General features: G+C 45.2%; 1 protein-coding gene across 1 annotated transcript in view; it reads left to right on the forward strand.

The window, feature by feature from the left end:
• The window catches only part of ARMC1 (armadillo repeat containing 1), a 48747-nt gene extending 29813 nt beyond the window's left edge, over positions 1-18934 (forward strand). Inside the window, exons 5-7 of the mRNA XM_040432817.1 lie at positions 4615-4731; positions 8160-8234; positions 18575-18934. Of these exons, the coding sequence (XP_040288751.1) occupies positions 4615-4731; positions 8160-8234; positions 18575-18766 (384 nt within the window). The 3' untranslated portion in view covers positions 18767-18934. The remainder of the gene's footprint in view (positions 1-4614; positions 4732-8159; positions 8235-18574) is intronic.
• Positions 18935-23171: the final 4237 nt, after the last annotated feature.

A 23171-nucleotide genomic window follows, 5' to 3' on the forward strand; every position in this document is an offset into this window, starting at 1 on the left:
GGGGGTCATTTATTAATTCCGGCATCTAAAACGCATCTTTAATAACCCCTATATCTGTTGGTGGATATGCCGAATATAACGGCTGATCGGTGGGGATGTGGGTTGTCAGACCCTCACTGATCAGATGACCTATCATGAGGGCAAACCCCCTTTAATTGCATGTATTTTTTGCTGAAAACCATTTTTGCCATAGGGTTTTATAAAAAAATGTTGCCTAGTTTTGCTTCTGCAGTTTCTATGTTTTACAGTACATACCAGGCTGCAGGGTAACCCTTTTTTTAAGAGAACTCATCTCATGGCTTGTTCTCCAGCCCCTCTCTCCTGAATGATCTTCTGAGCTGATTTATGAACAATTCAGAGCTGAACTTCAGGAGAGGAGACTGAGCCCATCATACAGCCATCCTGACAAATTTGCTGGTATAGGTCATTCTGCAGCTTGCTATGTATTACTTGTTGGCTGCAGAAGCCAAATGGTCCAACGTTTTAATAAAATTCTACTACAAAAATCTTTTTTAGCCCAAAATGCATGCAGTTAAAGGGAACCTGTCATCAACTTTATGCTGATCTCACTGAGGGCAGCATAAAATAGTGACCGTGTCACTCGTGAGCTAAAAGTAAGTGGTTGCTGAGAACCAGCATCATAATCATTGCAGCACAGGTCTGGAAAAGAGTCAAATCTACCTGAGAAGAGTCATGGTTATCCATAATCTCCTGCTCTCCTGCCCATCTGCTGATGATTGGCAGTTCTCTCCTAGAGCGAAAGGGAGAAAACTAGGTAGAAGACTGTCAGTCATCAGCAGGTGGGGGGGAGAGCAGGAATTCATGAATAACCAGGACTCTTCTCAGGTGGCCGTGACTCTTTTCCATGCCTAGTCTGCAATAATTGTGATGTTTAATCTCAGCAACCACTTACTTTTAACTTATAAATGACAGACCGCTGAAATCAACTCGCCTGTTTCTACTTTATGCTGCTGTTAGTATGGGCAGCATAAAGTCGATGACGGGGCAAAGGCATTTCGGTGACGTACCGGGCTCTCTATGGGGCTGCCAGGAAGCCCGATGACGTCACCGGCACTGATGGGCGGGCTTTAGCGCTGCCCTAGCCAGTAAAACTGCTATGGCAGCGCTAAAGCACGCCCATCAGAGCCGGTGACGTCACTGAACACACTGCCGGGCGCAAGCTTCCGCCTGGCAGTGTGTTATTGTAAACAAAAGAGCCCTTGCCCTGCGCAATCTAGCACAGGGCAGGAGAGCGCATCGGAACATGAGATGCTCCGATGCTAACATCAGGGGGGCTGCCTAGGTGAAAATATGGGTATGTCCAGGTTCAGCTCTGAACCCGAACAACCACTTTAAATAAAAACAAGACCTAAAGGTGACCAGAGTTTTTAAGGGTCTGTTTACATGGTGTGGTGAAATTGCGGCAAAGGCTGCAAAATGACCACTATTGCTATGATTTGTGAAGGTTGGAGTTTCACAATGTGCGCCTAAAGTTAGTTATGTGTGGAAATCTGCTTCATATATACCGTATTTTTTTCCCCATAAGATGCAATCCCCCCCCCCAAAAAAAATGTGGTGGGGAAATGGCAGTGAGTCTTATGGGGGCAAATACTGCCATTTTTACTCTAACATTGATACATCGCGGGCCGCGATGCTACACAGCACGGCCTGCGATGTATCAGCGGTGAGGGAGGAGGGGCTGGAGGCGGCGGGGCTCTATTACACCGGGCCCCCACACAGCAGTATTCATATTTAAAGTGTAGGCAATCCATATGTAAAGTATAGCAATCCTCTGCAGTAGCGCAATCAATGTAGTACTCACTATGAAACTCCCGTATTAGCAGGCAGGCTGGCCGGTCATTCACTTCGTCACGCGCATGCTCTGCCTGCTTCATTAATAAAGTGGGAGGGCGCATGTGTGTGACGAAGTGGGTAGCCTGCCTGCCTGCTAGTCCGGGAGTTTCATAGTGAGTACTACCATCTACGCTACCGCAGAAGATTGCCTACACTTTACATATGAATACTGCTGTGTGCGGGGCCCGCTGTAATAGAGTACAGTGACTTCACTGTAAAAGTGTCATCCACAGATGCCCCCTCATAACAGTGTCATCCACAGACCACCATTAGTTGAAAACCCACCAAAAGCACACCTTTTGGTTCCAATTTTTTTACTTCTTATTTTCTTCCTCAAAAACCTAAGTGCATCTTATGGGCAGGTGTGTCTTATAAGGCGAAAAATACGGTAAGTGTGTGCAGGAATAACCGCAAATGACTCTCCCTATTAATACAGTGCCTTGGTTTGTGGAACCACCTTTTTCTGCAATTACAGATGTCTTGTGGTATGGTCCTGCTGGACGGTGACTCTCTCTGTCTCAAATCTCTGGGAGACTGAAACAGGTTTTCCTCAAGAATGTTTCTGTATTTACCGCCATCCAAAAGTATTGGCTTTTTCCTGGCCACTCTTCCATCAATCCTTATTTTGGGGGCTTATAGTGATCCCATGAACAGATACTTCCATCTCCGCTTCTGGATCTTTGGAGTTCCTTAAATCTTATTGTTGGTGTCTTTTGAGTCTCTGATTAATGTCCTCCTTGCCTGGTCTGTGAGTCTTGGTGAGTGGCCTTCTCTTGTTAGGTTTGTGGTTGTGCCATATTCTTTACCTTATGTTATAATGGATTCCATGGTGCTCCATGGGATGTTGAAAGTTTGAATATTTCTTTATAACTCAACCCTAATCTGTACTTCTCCACAACCTGTTTGGAGAGCTCCTTAGTCTTCATGTTGTTTGCTTTGTAGTGTTGCAGACTCAGAGTGGGGAGGGGGGCTTCCAGATCGGGCATCTTTATACTTGCATCATGTGACACTTTGATTGCATACAATACAACTAATTATGTGACTCTGAAAACTAATTAGTTGAGCCAGGGTTTTCATAGCAATAAGAGTGAATACATATGCACTCGCAATTTCTGAGTTAAATCTTTTATTTTTTTCCCCATTTCACTGTAAGGGTAAATGTACACTTTCAGGAATTAAGACAATCCTCACTGAAATTCGCAGGGAAATCCGTGCAGTCATTCTGCATCAATTGGTGCGGATTTTACTCTCCCCATTGAAGTGAATGAAGAAAATCCAGTCAGGAAAAATAAAATAAATAGACGTGCTGCGGATTTTAAAATCTGCAGCATAGGTCAAAATCTGCGCTGAAAAAAATCTGCATCGTGTGCTAGAGAATTTCAAATTCAGCCAAATGTACACGACCTACGGTGCGGAAGATCCGCACGCAATCCTGATCGTGTGCATTTACCCTAACATTTAAAATAAAATTTAAATCCATGTTCTTATGCAACAAAGCAGGAAAAACACCAAGTGGAGTGCATACTTTCACAAGGCTACGTATATGTCTGACATAAATTGGAGAATTAAAGAATCAGCACATGTTTTTTGTTTTACGTATATTGCTAGGTCATCCCCTGTATTGGAGCAGTGTAACTTGTTACACCCTAACTTGGTTAAGGTCCTTTTACATGGACCAATGATCTGACAGATTATTGCTGATGAGTGTTTGTCTAAACACCGGTTTCCCAATAATCTGCCTGTGTATAAGGTGCCGGCAGTCACCTGATGATCAAGCAACCGCTTGTTTATAGCCTGATCCTGTCGTTCTGCTGGCGTGGAAAATTATCATTCCTGTGCAGCAGATCGTTCAGTCAAAACGGCGATCTGCTGCGCTGGAATAATCTGCTGCGCAGAAAGCTGTATCAATCGCTTGTCCCCATAAAGCGGAGGTGATTGCTGCATGTAAATTCAGCCCCATCTCCAGTGATGATCTGACAGATATCGGGAGCGTCTGCTTTGCTCCCGATAATCTACCAGATCATCTGTACGTGTAAAAAGACCCCAATACCCATACCTTTTGAACCTTTAGATTACGGGAACCTGGTGATGTGACCTCAGGTCTAACCACTAGCCCAGAGCTCTCTCATGTAGACAGCAGTGTTCAGTCTCCCAACAGTCTTTCTATGTGAACTACAGGATGACATCATCGCCAATCAAATCCTTCCTGACAAATCTCAGGCCCCTCCCCTTACTCCATGTTCCTCTGAATATATAATGTCTCCCCTATCTAAAGGACCAGGAGTGCAGATATATAGTAGGTAAGTGTATACAGTGATTAGCTGCAGTTATATACGGTAAATCCCGTGACTCACACTGCCTGTCTGTACTATCTGTGTGTGCTGACTCTCCAGTGTAGTTCTATAAGATGCAGATTCACACTGGTCTCCCACCTCCTTCATATAAGAACTGACGGGGAAGAGAGAGATGATCGGTCAATCTGTCATGGCTGCCCTCCCCCCGTCTCTTCAAAGCCAGGCATGATGGAAAATTTAGGATTCATTAGGAAAACCATATCTGAGGGGAGAAGGAATTAAGATGGCTTCCAAACCGCAAATTACATGTAAAATAAAACGGGTATACTAAGGCATACACAAGAGCCTCTGTCTTATTAAATAATGGCCTATTCCAGTTCTGAATCATTCTATGTGATTCTCAATGTGATTATTCCACTCTGAATGCATTATTTCAAAATTTCACTTGACTTCTTTCTCTCCCCAGTCTCGAAGGAGTCTGTGTGAAGATGCCCTACTGAAAATCAAAGGCGTCATTAGCTTTACATTTCAAATGGCAGTACAGAGATGCGTAGTCCGTATTCGGTCTGACTTGAAAGCAGAGGTAAGGCATTATTTAAGGTCTGAGAATTGGAAACAGGCCTGGACTTTTGCACTACTGTTCTTCTGAATTGCATTTAGGAATATATTTTCTCTATTCCCTGTCAATAGATGTCATACATTATCATCAGTGGATCCCAAAATTCAACACACGTATTAGATTACATTCTTATACCTTCTTATAATGCCCTAATTGATGCTAATAGCTGGTCATCTTATCCGCGTCAGGGACTTGTCTCAAGGGAAACTGTCTCAGTGTATTCCTTTTAGCTCAGCACATCTATACATGCACCACTTAAGGCCCCTTTCAGACGAGCGAGTTTTCCGTGCGAGTGCAATGCGTGATGCAAACGCATTGCGCCCGCACGGAATCAGGACCCGTTCATTTCAATGGGTCTGTGTACTTGAGCGTTGTTTTTCACGCATCACTTGTGCGTTGAGTGAAATTCGCAGCATGTTCTATATTCTGCAATTTTTCACGCAATGCTGGCAGCATAGAAGCTAATGGCGCTGTGTGAAAATCGTATCCGCAAGCAAGTGCGGATGCGATGCATTTTTCACTGATGGTTGCTAAGAGATGTTGTTTGTAAACATTCCGTTTTTTATCACGCACGTGCAAAATGCATTAAATCGCATTGCACCCGTGCAATAAAAACTGAACACTATCGCAGACAAAACTGAATGAACTTGCCTGCGAAATCGCGCATTTTTAACTGAATGCATCCGCACCTAATCCGTTCACGCTCGTCTGCAAGGGGCCTAAGGCTTAAAGGGGCTGTGTCATCTCAGTCTATGATGGCATATCACTAGGGTGTGCCATCAAAGTCAAATACATGCGGGTCTCACCTCTGAGACCCACACCTCGAGAACGGGGCACTAAAAGTGAAGGAGAGTGCACTGCGCATGCGCAAAGTGCTCTCCATTAATTTCTATGGGATTTCTGAAAATAGCCGAGCGCGTGTACTAGTCTATTTTCAGAAATCCCATAGAAATGAATGGAGAGCTTACTGTGCAAGTGTGACCACCACGTCATTCAATTCTATAGGACCACTGGAAATGGCCAAGCTAGATATGAATGGAGGGTGGCTCTCCGCTCGCTTCGGGGGTCCTGTTCTGGACATACAGTAGGTGCAGGTGCCACCTCTGGGAATCGCACCTATCTGATATTGGTGGCATATCCTAGCCATGCACCTTAGATAAGTGTCAGCAATTCCTCCTGACTCCCCCATACACATGCACACTGGGGCTAGCTGAGCATACATGTGTCTGGCAGCAAGTTGTCTCTTGTGGAAGCAAAGGAGCTGCCACGTTGAATTCCAACATCTGGCATTGGGGAACCTCCACACACATGACATAGTAGGTTGGTCCTCCTAAAAATCAGTAGGGTTAGACGATCTGCTGTATTTGGCCACCTTTTTTATTGATCAGGGCTGACACTTTGGAGGCCTGCACAGTTTCTGCTTGCAGTGAGTTATGGCTTCAGGGCAGCGTCTCGACACCTCTTACCTGCATGGATTCAGAAAAGGCACATGGGCTTCCAAATATGCTTATCCGTGTGTGCCCCACTAGCACCTTAGCCATATTTATTGAGCACTATTGCTCTTTCCATTTCAGCTCTGGTGGCGTCACAGTCGGGCACCTTGGCTGTAGGTTCTTATCAAGACATTTTGCATCTATTCTAGCTTGGCTTTCTTACCCATGCTCAATAACTGGCTTTCAAGCTGCTGAAAATGCTCAAGACACTAAAATGGAATTATTTCATCATTTTGAGTCACCCTGTTCTACAGATGAGCAGTTCTGTTTTGAAGATGTATTTTTTCTCACATGTATATGTACGGTAGATCACAAAAGTGAGTACACCCTTGACATTTTTGTAAATATATTGTTATATCTTTTCATGGGACAACACTGAAGATCTGACACTTTGATACAATGTAAAGTAGTCAGTGTACGGCTTGTATAACGGTGTAAGTTTGGTGTGCCCTCAAAACAACTCAACACACAGCCATTAATGTGTAAACCGCTGGAAACAAAAGTGAGTACACCCCTAAATGAAAATGGCCAAATTGTGCCCAATTACCCATTTTCCCTCCCCGGTGTCATGTGACTTGTTAGTGTTACAAGGTCTCAGGTGTGAATGGGGAGCAGGTGTGTTAAATTTGGTGTAATCGCTCTCACACTCTCGCATACTGGTCACTGGAAGTTCACTGTGGGGCCTCATGGCAAAGAACTGAGGATCTGAAAAAAAGAATTGTTGCTCCACATAAAGATGGCCTAGGCTATAAGAAGATTGCCAACACCCGGAAACTGAGCTGCAGCATGGTGGCCAAGCCCAAGACCATACAGCGGTTTAACAAGACTGGTTCCACTCAGAACAGGCCTCGCCGTTGTTGACCAAAGAGGTTGAGTGCACGTGCTCATCATCATATTCAGAGGTTGTATGGGTGCTGCCAGAGGTTAAAGGGGTGGGGGGGTCAGCCTGTCAGTGCTCAGACCATACGCTGTATACTGCATCCAATTGGTCTGCATGGCTGTCGTCCCGGAAGATGGCCTCTTCTAAAGATGAGGCCTCTGAAGACAAGCAGAGTAAGGACATGGATTACTGGAACCATATCCTGTGGTCTGAAGAGACCAAGATAAACTTATTTGGTTCATATAGTGTCAAGCGTGAAGAGTACAAAGACAAGTGTGTCTTACAATAAAACATGGTGGTGGGAGTGTCATGGTTTGGGGCTGCATGAGAGCTGCCGGCTGTGGGGAGCTACAGTTCATTGAGGGAACCATAAATGCCAACATGTACTGTGACATACTTAAGCAGAACATGATCCCCTCCCTTCGGAAACCGGGGCGCAGGGTAGTATTCCAACATAACGACCCACCGCAGACTCGCCTCCAAGATGACCCACTGCCTTGCTAAAGAAACTGAGGGTGAAGGTGCTGGATTGGCCAAGAATGTCTCCAGACCTAAACCCTATTGAGCATCTGTGGGGCATCCTCAAACAGAAGGTGGAGGAGCGCAAGGACTCTAAAATCCGCAAAAAAATAATGGTGGCCACACAAAATATTGACACTTTGGGCACAATTTGGCAATTTTTTTTTAGGGGTGTACTCACTTTTGCTGCCAGCTGTGTGTTGAGTTATTTTGAGGGCACACCAAACTTACACCGTTATACAAGCCGTACACTGACTACTTTACATTGTATCAAAGTGTCAGACCTTCAGTGTTGTCCCATGAAAAGATATAATAAAATATTTACAAAAATGTGAGGGGCGCACTATAATGGATATGCATGTTGTTCCGCACTCATTTCTTTCATGTACTTTCATACTTGCATAATTACAGACCAGACTTCTAGGGGAGTAGATCTGTATGGCTCCTACGTTATCTAGACGTATGACTTACAGGGTTCTCTCTGTTTTTTCATATTTCAGGCTTTGGCAACAGCAATAGCATCTACCAAAGTGCTGAAAGCACAGCAAGTGGTAAAGGGCGAATCTGGAGAAGAGGTTGGTCACATTCTCGCCGAGCCAGCTATGCTTGTTTTAGGTTTTCATTTGTAGGTTAGGCCACGTTCACACTTCAGTTATTAGGTCAGTTATTTCCGTCAACCAGGTGCGGGTCAAAAACACAGAACCGGTGCAGACCTTTCCAATATACCCGATCTCTGAAGAGGCTTCACTACTGGTCTTGGCTCACAATTACTGATGGAAATAACTGACCACATAACTGAAGCGTGAACCTAGCCTTACCGTACTGTACAGTTGTTTTTCTGGTGCGGGTAAAAAAAAAAAAGAAGAAAAAAATGTATTGGGATGCCAGGGTTAGAATATTACCATAACTGAAAATCATGATTAGTTGGATATAGTACAGATGACTATGGCTCCATTCACTCTGGGAAGTCTGAGATTCATGGGGGCTCCAGCGGTCAGACACCCACCGATCCTATACGTATCTCCTGTTCTATGGATAGATGACTAGATCTTGTGGTGGGAAAAGCTCTTTAAAGGGAACCTGTCATACTGAGCAAGCGGTCGGCTCTGCTATCATCATTTTATAGAGTAGGAGGAGCTGACAGATTCAGTGTAAGTACTCCTGTACGTGACTAGAGATTGCAGTAACGCCTGTTCAGGCCATTTTACTCCCTAAGTCTGATGCGTATCAATATGTTATACTTATACTTGCCATGAGTGCAGGGCGCGCTGTGAACTGCACAGGAGCTTTGTTACTGGTTGGTTTGGGCGGACTTCCGGACCATTAGACGCACCACTTTAAGCTGTGGAGGGAGGCTTATTCAGTGGTGTGCGATCTTCACAGGGTGGTGCCTGGCCGGGTAAGCAGCCTCTTGGTGGGCAGTGGGCTTCCGTTTTTGAAACTCTTGATATATGAAAAGTGTTGATTGGCAGATCTGTAGAATGAGGAGTCAGAAGCGCTCAGCCTAGTGCTGCTTCTCCTTGCTGCTGAGCATGATTCTGAAGATGGCCGCAATAGAAAGTCTCTCAGGCTATCTTCAGTAGTGAGGAGAAGCAGCACTTAGCTGAGCGCTTCTGTCCCCTTGTTCTGGAGATCAGCAGGGGTTTTAGCGCTAGGACCCCCACGATCAACACTTTCTGGTATCTCCCTATGACATATCAAAAAAGTGCAGTTACTCTTTAATGTTGGTCAGTGTGTCTGCCTGGGGTTCCTAAGCCCCTGAAGGGGTCTGGAGTGATCACAGGCAGGTTATTATAGCCAAGGGAAGATGCAGTATATTGGACTGAAATGACCTGCTGTGCATTCGCTCCAGACCCCTCCCAGGGGCTTATTAACCCTATCCTGGAGGGAGGGGAGCAATCTTATTTATATGGGACTGTATGTTGGAGGGGGTGATGTTATTTACATGGGACTGTATGTTAGAGAAGCTGAAGGGAGGGGAGAGATGTTATGTTAGTAATGGTTCTCCTGCATACATTCCAACCTCTTAGGGCATGTTCACACCACTGCTATTTATTTCTGTTGTTGTGCTCTGTTAGGTGAGCAGAACAACAAGAATAATGGAAGTGCTGGATCGGGCACATAACTGACCTAAACAGACTCCATTGGCTTTAATGGGATCCGTTCAGTTTCCGTTCGGTATCTTGGCTTTTTACCAGACAAAAGCGTCCTGCACGCAAGGCTTTTTTTTTTTTTACCAGTCTTTTTGACAGAATCTGAGTCGGAGACCCTGATCGGAGCCTCCAACGCAGATGTGAACAATTCCTTAACATTATGTATGCATACATATTATTTATATGAATTACTGCAACTTTCATACTCCTCCTCTGCTAAAAATACTCCTGAAAAATTTAAAAAATGTAGTGTGACCTCTTTATGAAACCTTATGGGCGGAATTTATCATGAGGGGGAAAATTTGAAGTCAGTTTTGCTTGAGTCTGTGTTGGAATACTTTATGCCACATTTATCAAATGTCCCATGTTACTTGATAAATTGGCCCCTTTCACACGGGCGAGTATACCGCGTCGATGTGATTCGCGAGTTGAACGCATTGCACCCGCACTGAATCCTGACCCATTCATTTCTATGGGGCTGTTCACATGAGCGGTGATTTTCACGCATCACTTGTGCGTTGCGTGAAAATCGCAGCATGCTCCTCTTTGTGCGTTTTTCACGTAACGCAGGCCCTATAGAAATGAATGGGGTTGCGTTAAAATCGCAAGCATCCTCAAGCAAGTGCGGATGCGGTGCGATTTTCACGCACGGTTGCTAAGAGACGATCGAGATGGAGACCCAATCATTATTATTTTCCCTTATAACATGGTTATAAGGGAAAATAATAGCATTCTGAATACAGAATGCATAGTACAATAGCGCTGGAGGGGTTAAAAAAAATAAAAAAATGATTAAACTCACCTTAATCCACTTGCTCGCGCAGCCCGGCTTCTCTTCTGTCTTCTTTTTTGCTGTGTGCAGGAAAATGACCTGTGGTGATGTCACTCCGGTCATCACATGGTCCGTCACATGATCTTTTACCATGGTGATGGATCATGTGATGACCGGAGTGACGTCACCACAGGTCCTGTTCCTGCAATGAATGCTCACCACAGGTCCTGTTCCTGCACACAGCAAAAAAGAAGACAGAAGAGAAGCCGGGCTGCGCGAGCAAGTGGATTAAGGTGAGTTTAATTTTATTTTATTTTTTTAACCCCTCCAGCGCTATTGTACTATGCATTCTGTATTCAGAATGCTATTATTTTCCCTGATAACCATGTTATAAGGGAAAATAATACAATCTACCCAGCACCTAACCCAAACCCCAACTTCTGTGAAGAAGTTCGGGTTTGGGTACCAAACATGCCGATTTTTCTCACGCGAGTGCAAAACGCATTACAATGTTTTGCACTCGCGCAGAAAAATCGTGCATGTTCCTGCAACGCACCCGCACCTTTTCCTGCAACGCCTGTGTGAAAGAGGCCTTAGACCTAACACTTTTGTCTAGAGAAGCTTCTCCAGTTTTCCTCCTCCTCCTGGAGTGAGATTGTGTTTTTTTTTTTTTTTTTTTTTAAGTCTCAATGATAAATCTGGAGTGAAACTCATTAACATAGCTAACCACACCCACTTTCCCACCCACATAACAAAACTAAAGGGAGTTAAAAGGAACCTGTCACCGGGATTTTGGGTATAGAGCCGAGGACATGGGTTGCTAGATCGCCACTAGCACATCCACAATACCCAGTCCCCATAGCTCTGTGTGCTTCTATTGTGTAAAAAAAACGATTTGATACATATGCAAATTAACATAAGTCATATCTTACTTGTGTGACCAGAGAAGAGTCATATTTTCAAGCTCTGACTCATCTCAGGTTAATTTGATATGTATCAAACCGTTTTTTTTTTCCCCACAATAAAAGCACACAGAGCTATAGGGACTGGGTATTGCGGATGTGCTAGCGGCCATCTATCAACCCATGTCCTCAGCTCTATACACAAAATCCCAGTGACAGGTTCCCTTTAAGTAAAAATGCAAAAAGTCACAAAAGTCCTATTTTTGCGACTTTTTATGCCAGAATTCTGGAGTGAAGGTATGATAAATCGGGGCCTATATGTTTTGCTGTCCGCAAACCACAAATCCGCAAAACACGGGTCCCGGCTGTGTGCATGCTGCCTTTTTTTCCCATTTCCATAGAAATGATCTATCCTGGTCCACAAAAGGACAGCGTGCCGTCTGCACTGTTTGCATTCAGTGGAGGACTAACCTGCTCCGTATCTTCTCTGCTCCCTTCCTCTCCCCTCAGCACCCGTGCAGTGATCTCATAGTTAAAGGGGACCTCTCCCCTCGCCTGACATGTCTGCTTTAATAGCTCCATGCACTCCCCATGTAATAACAATTCTGGAGCATCTATTCTTATGGCTCTATGTTGTGCCATTCCTTTATTATTTCTGCTAGAAGTTATGAATGACTTGCAAGCAGTCTGCAGTAAGGGTACAGAGGGGTGGTAACCAATTGGGAGGGGGGGGGGGTGTACCTGCACAGTCTGAAAATGGCAGCACTGATTGGATAAAATTAGTTTGTGGAAGTACACCCCCCCCAACTGGTTACCTCCTCTCTGTACCCTTACTAAAGGCTAATAGCAATTAATTCATAACTTTTAGTAGAAATAATAAAGGCATGGCACAACATAGAGCCATAAGAATAAATGCTTTAGAACTGTTATTACATGGGGAAAGCATGTAGCTATTAAAATAAGCATGTCAGGAGTGGGGGAAGGTCCTCTTTAAGCAAGTTAGGCTACTCTCACACTCGCGTTTGGTGCAGATCCGTCATGGATCTGCACAGACGGATCCGTTCAGATAATAGAACCGTCTGCATCTGTTCAGAACGAATCCGTTTGTATTATCATTAACATAGCCAAGACGGATCCGTCTTGAACACCATTGACAGTCAATGGAGGACGGATCTGTTTTCTATTGTGCCAGATTGTGTCAGGACGGATCCGTTTGGCTTAGTTTCGTCAGACGGACACCAAAACGCTGCAAGCAGCATTTTGGTGTCCGTCTCCAAAGCAGATCGGAGGCAAACTGATGCATTCTGAGCGGATCCTTTTCCATTCAGAATGCATTAGGGCAAAACTGATCCGTTTTGGACCGCCTGTGAGAGCCCTGAACGGATCTCACAAACGGAAAGCCAAAACGCCAGTGTGAAAGTAGCCTAAAGCAGCTCAGACATCTTTCATTCATCTCTACTTCTAAATTCATACTAATATATCACTATACTATTCAACTGGATCAACACCACCAGTGCATGCAAGGGTGTACCTCCTAAATATGAATCGGCAAATAGATCTGGTACAAAAAAAATACCCAAATTATCAAAATTTATTAGCTCGACATAAAAAACATACATACACATATACAGACACATGGAAACACAAAGTGCCTGCAGCGGCAGCTCATAAAAATCCCATGATCTCACATATAACATAAGATGCGGACTACCATCAACTGAACAGACCATTCACATGAAGTCTAAATCTCCTAGCATAAGGTCCTAAGCATATGATGCGAGTGTGGCGTGCATCCGGTGGCTTACTATCTGTAGTACAAACATTTCCAGTAAGTAGAGTGGGTGCAGGCTAACTGCAATCAAGACTCTGTGCAGGGAATGTAGTAAGTGAATCTGGATCTCTTACCCGATGCCCCAGACAGGGACGTGCACAGACATTTTGAAGGGCAGGGGCTTAAAAAAAAAAAAAAAGGGCACTTGACGAAAATCGAAAAAGTGTTTGTACCACAAAGCTTAGTTGCTTTCTAAAAGTCTTTCCTTGTTCTCCATAAATGTATAGATACAGTAATAATGCAATGTATTGGTATATAAACTAGATTTGTGTTGAATTTTTTTTTTGAAATAAATTAAAATGCACAGAATATCGGCAGAAAAGAACAGCCTGAAAGTTCACAGAATATCGGTATCGGCAATAAAAAAAATCAATAGCGGTCGATCCCTATTGCAAACATCAAATACACATTCTTAGTGCCCCCGGTAGATGACCCCCATTACTGCTCTCCCCCTTTCCCATAGTACCAAGCAATGCAAGCATAGCGTGTCCAAGTATAAAATGCCATTGTACAGAACCCCCCATATAACATATACCCCTATTTTGTGGCCTCAGTAGATGCCCCTATATAGTGCCCACTGCCCACCAATAATGTGCCACTGTACCAGCAAGAAGTGGCCCCACAGACTGCAGGGGTGATTCATGGGCCTGGGACCTGGGTTTGCACTGCAGGCAGCCTGGCAGCACATATCATCCCCCCCCCCCCCCCCCCCCCCCAGTACATTTTTCCCGCCACTACCAGCCTCCATGATGGCAGTGGCAGGCAGCACAAGTAGCCAAAAAGCAGGGGTGCTGGCCTGCTGGGCCATAAAGGCATGATTGTAAACTGAAGCATGGGTGTGCTGTGCAGTGGGTGGGTTTTGCAGGCAGGTAGAGCATCTCCTCTCCTATACACCCTCCCCCCTCCCTGTTTTTTCCCGCCAGCCGCCACTAATGGGCTACCTCCATGACAGTGCTAACACAACAAGTAGCCAACAAGGCGCTGGGGTGGGCCAAAAATGAATCTGAAGCAAGCAGGGTCCTGGTCCAGGACTCAGAGGATGCTGCTGGCCTATTGGTCACATTTTTTCACCTCAGAGTCATAGGCCTGGTCTGGAGGACACTAATTTTTGCAGGCACATCTCGTTTTCCCGCCTCCTGGCCTCCATGATGGGCTTGGCAACAGGGCAGGGCAGGCAATGCATGCAGTGAAGAAGAACTAAGAAGACGCTGTGATAAATAAAGTAGCCTGCTGCTGCTGCTAGCCTGGAAATTCACAGTGAGTGTGGCAGGCTCAGTCAGCAGGCCAGGCAGCAGCACAGTAGCCAGAGCACAGAGCGGGGGGCGATCACAGACAGACACATCACACTCACACAGACAGTGACTCAGACCGACAGACAAGACAAGACAACAACCCAGTCACTCAGCACAAGCAAGCACACACAGGAGGAATTAAACTGAGTGAGCAGGGCAGGGCCGCAGGGCAGTGGTATGTCATCAATCATTTTCTTTTTCTTCACTCACCCACACTTGAATCCGGATTCCTGACGGGAGGGGCGGGCGGTGAGGCTCTGAGGCGGCTTGTCAGCAGGGGCAGGACGGGCGGGAGCACACACAGCCAGGCAGCTCTTCTTCTCTGCTCAGAAGACTGCCTGTGCGCGCCGCCCGTACCACGTGACTTGCCGGCGGGTCTGGTCTTGATAATTAACAAAGATTAATGCGCAGCGCACGTGACAGTGAGTGCCAGCATCTGCGCATTATGAAAAAAAAAAAAAGTTCCAATAAAATTTCTGTAAGAGCGGAGGGCATTTAAGGGGCCGGTGATGAAAAGGGCAGGGGCTCAAGCCCTCTTTCATCCCTATGTGTGCACGTCCCTGGCCCCAGATGTATGTAGATTGGATGAGCTGTCGCTGGCTGGCGTGCCCCTCTACGTGCGTTTCGCGTTTGCTTCTTCCGGAGGAGTACATTCCCTGCACAGAGTCTTGATTGCAGTTAGCCTGCACCCACTCTACTTACTGGAAATGTTTGTGCCTCGGATTGACTGTTATTTCAATGTACATGTGTTAGTCCAGTTTTTTTTAGTTTTTTTTACAAAAATCTTGTTGTTTTTTAAACTTCTGCCAAGCTGACTTGCTACCTTGTTGTTGACTTGCCGTGGACCGGAAGTTCATCTTTTCTGTCCTCCTTGAAAATGAATGGGTCCACACCCGTTCCGCGTAATTGCGGAGCGGATCCGGACCCAAAGTGTGGACGTGTGAGTGGAGCTTAACCAAAAAAGGTTAACCTGTTACTAGGGCTGCAACGATTAGTCGAAGTTATCGATAATATTCGATAACTGGATTCGTTGTCGACGAATCCCGTTATCGAATAATCGTCCGATTCGTTGCTATGTGGGTGGGAGCGGGCGGCCAGGTGCTATGCCTGCGGGTCCTTGAACTTTAAATCAGCACATCTTTATTACCTTACAATGAAGCTCCAGTAACAGGCAGAGCGGACGGCGGCGTACCGTCACTTACTCAAGTGACGCGCCTGCTTCATTCATAAAGATGTGCTGATTCTGTAATCTGTGCACTGTTATGGGGAGGGGGGATCTGTGCACTGTTATGGGGAGGGGGGATCTGTGCACTGTTATGGGGAGGGGGGATCTGTGCACTGTTATGGGGAGGGGGGATCTGTGCACTGTTATGGGGAGGGGGGAATCTGTGCACTGTTATGGGGAGGGGGGAATCTGTGCACTGTTATGGGGAGGGGGGATCTGTGCACTGTTATGGGGAGGGGGGATCTGTGCACTGTTATAGGGAGGGGGGATCTGTGCACTGTAATGGGGAGAGGGGATCTGTGCACTGTTATGGGGAGGGGGGATCTGTGCACTGTTATGGGGAGGGGCATCTGTGCACTGTTATGGGAGGGGGATCTGTGGATGGCACTGTTATGGGGAGGGGGGAATCTGTGCACTGTTATGGGGAGGGGGGAATCTGTGCACTGTTATGGGGAGGGGGGATCTGTGCACTGTTATGGGGAGGGGGGATCTGTGCACTGTAATGGGGAGAGGGGATCTGTGCACTGTAATGGGGAGGGGGGATCTGTGCACTGTTATGGGGAGGGGGGATCTGTGCACTGTTATGGGGAGGGGGGATCTGTGCACTGTTATGGGGAGGGGGATCTGTGCACTGTTATGGGAGGGGGATCTGTGGATGGCACTGTTATGGGGAGGGGGGGTCTGTGGATGACACTGTTATGGGGGAGATCTGTGGATGAAGCATATAGAATAAGATGTTATATAGTGTCATCCATTGATTCCCCCCCCCCCCCCATATCAGTGTCATCCACAGACCCCCCCCTCCCCATAACAGTGCCATCCACAGTTCCCTCTCCCATAACAGTGCACAGATCTCCCTCCCCATAACGGTGCCATCCACAGATCCCCCTCCCATAACGGTGCCATCCACAGATCCCCCTCCCCATAACGGTGCCATCCACAGATCCCCCTCCCCATAACGGTGCCATCCACAGATCCCCCTCCCCATAACGGTGCCATCCACAGATCCCCCTCCCCATAACGGTGCCATCCACAGATCCCCCTCCCCATAACGGTGCCATTCACAGATCCCCCTCCCCATAACGGTGCCATCCACAGATCCCCCTCCCCATAATGGTGCCATCCACAGATCCCCCTCCCCATAATAGTGCCATCCACAGATCCCCTCCCCATAATAGTGCCATCCACAGATCCCCTCCCCATAATAGTGCCATCCACAGATCCCCTCCATAATAGTGCCATCCACAGATCCCCCTCCCCATAACGGTGCCATCCACAGATCCCCCTCCCCATAACGGTGCCATCCACAGATCCCCCTCCCCATAACGGTGCCATCCACAGATCCCCCTCCCCATAATAGTGCCATCCACAGATCCCCCTCCCCATAATAGTGCCATCCACAGATCCCCCTCCCCATAATAGTGCCATCCACAGATCCCCCTCCCATAATAGTGCCATCCACAGATTCCCCCCCATAACAGTGCCACCCACAGATTCCCCCCATAACAGTGCCACCCACAGATTTTAATATGGCTTTTGAACATAATTTTTCAAGTAAAATCATATAAACCCCTTTTTTTTTTTTTTTGTCATTTTGGTGTTTTTTCCTGATTAATCGATAAAATTATCGACAACTAATCGATTATTCAAATAATCGTTAGCTGCAGCCCTACCTGTTACCATTCCTGAATTACTTCTCGACTCCTGATTGTAGATATTTTCCCCCCTACAGTCTGCTGTTTTATTTTCTGCTTCTTATATGCAAGTGAAGGGGTTGTGAACCTGAGCTGCTCGGGTAGTCAGAGCAGCTACAGTAATGTGAGCAAAAGCTCCAGTCCATATCTGCTTCCTCTTACTGCTGTGTGTTCCTCAGCCCTTGGATTCACTTGCGCAAAAGATTGTGTAATTTTCATAAAATGATGCTGCTAGAGTCACTCATACTGTCGGTGACAAAGCCGCTCAGGTTCACGTCCCTGACTCTGGGGTATGGAGGCTGACCAATTGTCAATGTATGCATTCATTGCATAACTGAGCAGACTGCAGGGGAATGGGAGGCGATGTACAATGCAGGGGCAAAGAATTATTCTGGCTTGGCGGCAGTTGAACTTTTTTGGGAAAGTAACAGGTCCTCTTCATTGCGACTGTGGAGACCTGTGACATACTGGTTGCTAGAGATATGCCCTGGTAGTCTGCATAGCCATACCAGCAAGACTGTGAAAGCTGAATTGGCATCATGACATTAAAGGGGTTGTCGAGGCTTTTTAATATTGATGACCCATCCTCAGGGAAGGTCATCAATCTCAGATCGGTGGTGGTCCGACACCCGGCACCCACGTCGATCAGCTGTACGGGGAGATGGCGTGCACCCTTCTCTCTTCCTGTCTGCTGACCCATAGACATACAGCAGCGACAGGAAGACGGAAGGGAGACAGCGTGTGCGCCGTCTCCCCATACAGCTGATCAGCGGTGGTGCCGGGTGTTGGACCCCCACCGATCTGATATTGAGGACCTATCCTGAGCATAGGTCATCAATATTAAAAGCCCGGACAACCTCTTTTAAAGAAGGGGGAAAAGCAGCTTGGCAGCAGTGAATCCAGCTCATTTTATTGCACCGTGTCTCCAAGCTGGGGAACTTCTAGAAATCTGTACCTTTTACAGGCCGAATGAGCATGTTTCTGCTTTTCTGTGACTATTTTAGAGTCTCCTAATGATGCCATGTTCTTCTCCCATTCCTTTTAAGTTGCTGGTGCCATTTCAAGACACTCCTGTGGATGTGGAGCAGAACACAGATTTACCAGACTACCTACCTGAGGATGAAAGCCCTATGAAGGAGCAGGATAAAGCCGTGTCTCGCGTCGGGGCACACCAGGACGGTGGGAGCAGTTGGCTTAGCACTGCGGCAAACTTTTTATCCAGATCCTTTTACTGGTGACATGCGATTTAGAGCCTAAAAGACTGCAAGACAATATTTCAATCATCCCAGTGAAGTGCAATTTGCAATAAAAATATTACACCACAAAAAAAAAAAAAAAAAAGTTTTAAACCGCGCAACTTACGCTGTGTTTTACATGTACAGGATATCCGAGCTGGTAAAGCAGCATGGCGGACAGAGGTCACAAGAGAGTGTTGCTTCATTTCTTGCGTGTTGCCTCACTTTGTAATGGGTCCACCCTTTGCTATTACATACACTGTCATGTTATAAGCCAAATAATTGTGATAGTGAACACTGATACTCAGCCTTAAGGTCACTGGTATGTTGTAATACACAAGAAGCGTCTCCTCACCTCAGTACTCAGGACCGCCAGTTCTCGTTCTGATTACATATTAGTGCACGAACGCCTTTTTAAGAAAATGTTTCTTTCTTTCGCCTTATATTACAGAAGGACTGGTTTCTGGGACACATGCTACTGTCCACAGTAACACAACCTCATTGTTTTTTTTTTGTTTTTTTTTTGGGGGCTTTTATTTGACACAAAAATTTGAAAACTTTTCCAAATCTGCAAGTGTTATGCCTTCTATAGGAAAGAGAATGTGAGTTCTGCGCAGGTCCAAACTGTTACTAGGCAATGATACCAGAGATTTGGATTGCAGCGAAGAACCTATGTAATAAAATCCACCTCTTCTCTTCAAAATATCAACTTTAGTCCTGCCCGAATATTATCGATCATATTAAGAGCTAATGATTTCAGTGAGAGCCATGAATATGCAATGTTTTAACCACGAGTAGAAATGATAGAAAACAGGCTCCCAGGGTCAGTCCGAGAGTCCAGTGTAATAACCACTATGGATATAAAAATGCATAGATCTATTTCTGCTGCCTGCTATATACCACGGTGCCATGTTTACAGACCCTCTATAGGAAGTCCAGCTCTTTTTGTTCCCTGTCTACGATGGTGGTGTTTTTATAGTTGCAAATGTTTGTGATGAGAAGAAAGGGTGAATCGTATGTTTTAGATGTCCAATTCTGTGATTGTTTCATACATTTTTTTTCCTTCTTCTGATGGACCACAAATTCACAGTCGCACAGTTTGAAAGTTTGTCATACAGTTTTTCGGTCACTGGAAAGTAAGAACTTGTGTGAAATAATTCTGTAAAATGGTTTGAAAAACTGTTTTTTGTCTTTCACACTTGCGGCAGAGCATTCCGGCAGGCAGTTCCGTCGCCGGAGCTGCCTGCCAGATCCGTCAAAACGTGTGCAAACTGATGGCATTTGTCAGACGGATCAAGACCTGGATCCATCTCTCCGGTGTCATCCAGAAAAAACGGATACGACTTTTTTTGCGCAGACCGCAATGCCGGATCTGTTTTTCCGGAACACTCGGGGCCGGATCAGGCATTAATGCATGTCAATGGGAAAAAATGCTGTATCCGGCATTCCGGCAAGTGTTCCGGAATTATGGACGGAGATAAAACCGCAGCATGCTGCGGTATTAGCTCCGTCCTGAAAGGTCAAAAAGACTGAACTGAAGACATCCTGATGCATCCTGAACTAATTGCTCTTCATTTAGAATGCATTAGGATAAAACTGATCAGTTCTTTTTCGGTATTGAGCCCCTAGGACGGAACTCAATACCGGAAAAGAATAACGCTAGTGTGAAAGTACCCTTACTTGAGATTTAACGCAACATTGTTTTAAAGGGGTTGTGTCACCTCAGACATGGGTGGCATATTGCTAGGATGTCAGATAGGTCCAGGTCTTATCTGTGGGACCCGCATCTGTCTCTAGAACGGGGCCCCCAAAGTAAGCGAGAGTTCACCTTGCATGCGTGGCCGACCTCCGTTCACTTCTTTGGGAGTTCCAAAAATAGCTAAGCAAGTGTACTTGGCTGTTTTCGGACTTCCTATAGAAATTAATGGAGGGCGCGTTGATTCCATGGGGCTGCTGGAAATAGCCATGCCAGCACTAGTCTATTTTCAGAACTCCAGTAGAAATAAATGGAGGGAGGCTGCACATGCGCCTCACTTCGAGGCTCCTGTTCGGGAGATAATGGGTCCCAGAGGTGGAACCTGCATCTATCTGACATTGCACCAATGTCTGAGGTGAGACATCCCCTTTATTGACCGTTTGCATAACCAATGTGAACTTGTGTGACAAATCAGAAGATCATTTGGACTAGGTTTTTTCTTAAAGGGTCAGAGACATCAAAAGTTTTCATCTGTGGGGGTCTGAGTGCTGAGACCTCCACCGATTGGTAGAACGAGAAGATTGCATTCTCTCCCCTCACTGCAGAGGATAGAATTGAGACGGGCCCATTGATTTTCTGCTGAGTCCGTCTCACTTCCTCTCCTTTTTGGAAGGATCAGAGGAATAAGCATTGTTTGTTCTCAGTCCCATGTAAAAGGGCCCTTAGGCTGGGGCTACACAACACCTGTTACAAGACCAAGTAGCAATGTGTAGCACTGCAGCCACTGAACTGAATGGGGTCACAAGTTGCTGTGACCTCAGAATTGCAAAAAATCAAGCAGTGTTGGATAATTTTTTTATTTTTGTGATTCTCTGGTTGAGGACACGACAAGTTGTGTTGAGGCCCCCAATCTGTTTACTGGCTGCAGTGCTACACAACTATTCTTGGTTGTGTGATTATTGTCGCAGCCAAGATCGCTGTGTAGCCCCAGCGTTATACCAGTGTTAGGTAAGATAGACAACAATAGCAATCTGTGTTCGCTTTTTAATTTATTACAGCTTTGGAGGCTGTGAATAGCATTTTGGTGTTGGTGTATATGAAGAACGTTACCTTTTTAAGATGAAAAATGAACAATAAATGATCCATAATTGATAGGCTGAGCACTTAACATACCTCATTTGCCTGTTACATTGAAAACAATGCACAATGCCTTTGGCTGAATGTGTTTGTAACGACTTGCTTGGCTGACTATACACAACTAGAGTCTCGAACAAACAACTGCGGTTTTCTCAAAAAATTTAGATTTATTTCAGGTTACCTGATGGCGCAAGAAATTTGGAAGTACATGTCATGTTGATATTGAGACCAGTACCTGTGGGTGAATCGCCTATACAAATGTCAGGCAGCTATTTTCCTGGTTGTGCGGGCTACAGATATTTGATGCAGGAAACTATACAGTGTATGGAGCCTTCTGCTTCCGCTTTGTACGCTGTATAGTTTCTGGCGCCGCAGGTGCCTCAAACAGTTAATCGGTGGGGTACCAGCCCAAACAAACTATCTAATTTGGTTACCTTTTAGCTCTAACACTACCAAATAATGTATTTATAAAAAATCTGATTAATAATGCCAGCTAAGATATGGAATTGAAATGGCTGCCACTTTACCCTCCTTTTGATTTTAGCTATTATTATTTTTATTTTTTTTGCCAGAAATTGAAATTGAGAACCTCTTTAATGGATTGTTTTATAATGAATGATGGCTGCCTCCAAAATAGCTGCTTCTATTATGTGGAGGCATTTGGACAGTGATTACCCCATATCATCCTGTGTTGGTAATCTGATATTTCAATGATTTATGTAGTAATTTATGGGGCATCGCAGTCATGTCACAAAGTGCTTTGTTTTACCCATTAGGGAGGATTGCAATGAAGAAAAGCACACAGAAGGTCATAGTAGTAGGAATGCAGTGGTTTATTTCCTGGAATGAAATGGTACATTGCTGATATTTAAAGGGGTATTCCAGTTTCTAATATATATGTATTTAAAATTCTCCATACATACCTTTCTTATATAACGAAGTTGACCTAGTAAAATGGTATAGCCCATGTATCAGTACTGTATAATGTATCCATGACACTCTTCACATCATATAATCTCTGAATCAGCACACAGGACACATTCATGAGATAATTAAATAGGACTAGTATTGGAATAATGATTTTATTGTGGTTATTACAGTAACAACATCACTGCCATGGTGGCCTGTCTCTAGGTGATGTTGCAAAATGGCTGCCTGTCTCTAGGTGATGGTATCATCTTGTTAATAAAATTTAGTGTAAAAAAAAAACAACAACAAACCTCTGTTTCTACAGAGCTACTGACAGACATGATATTGAGGTGCTGCTGTAGGGTAGTAATACTGTATATGTACTGCTCCCTTAATACACTATTCTTCACCTGTTAGAGACCTGGGCAGTTAACTGAAAGCATACTGGTGAGGGTCACATGACTGACGCCGTGTTTAGTCCTATTCAAATCTCCTATGCACGCATTTTACAGGACTAAGACGAGCTGTACAATGTTTTTTTTTCTTTTGGGAGATGCTGCTACATGGATATAATAAAAGCAACATTTTAAATAGATGTACATTAGAAAATTGTTCATCCTATTCTTTGAAGAAATGTAATAATTAAAACTGGAATACCTCTTTAGC

Source organism: Bufo bufo, chromosome 5 (assembly GCF_905171765.1).
Source record: "Bufo bufo chromosome 5, aBufBuf1.1, whole genome shotgun sequence".
NCBI classification, from domain to species: domain Eukaryota; kingdom Metazoa; phylum Chordata; class Amphibia; order Anura; family Bufonidae; genus Bufo; species Bufo bufo.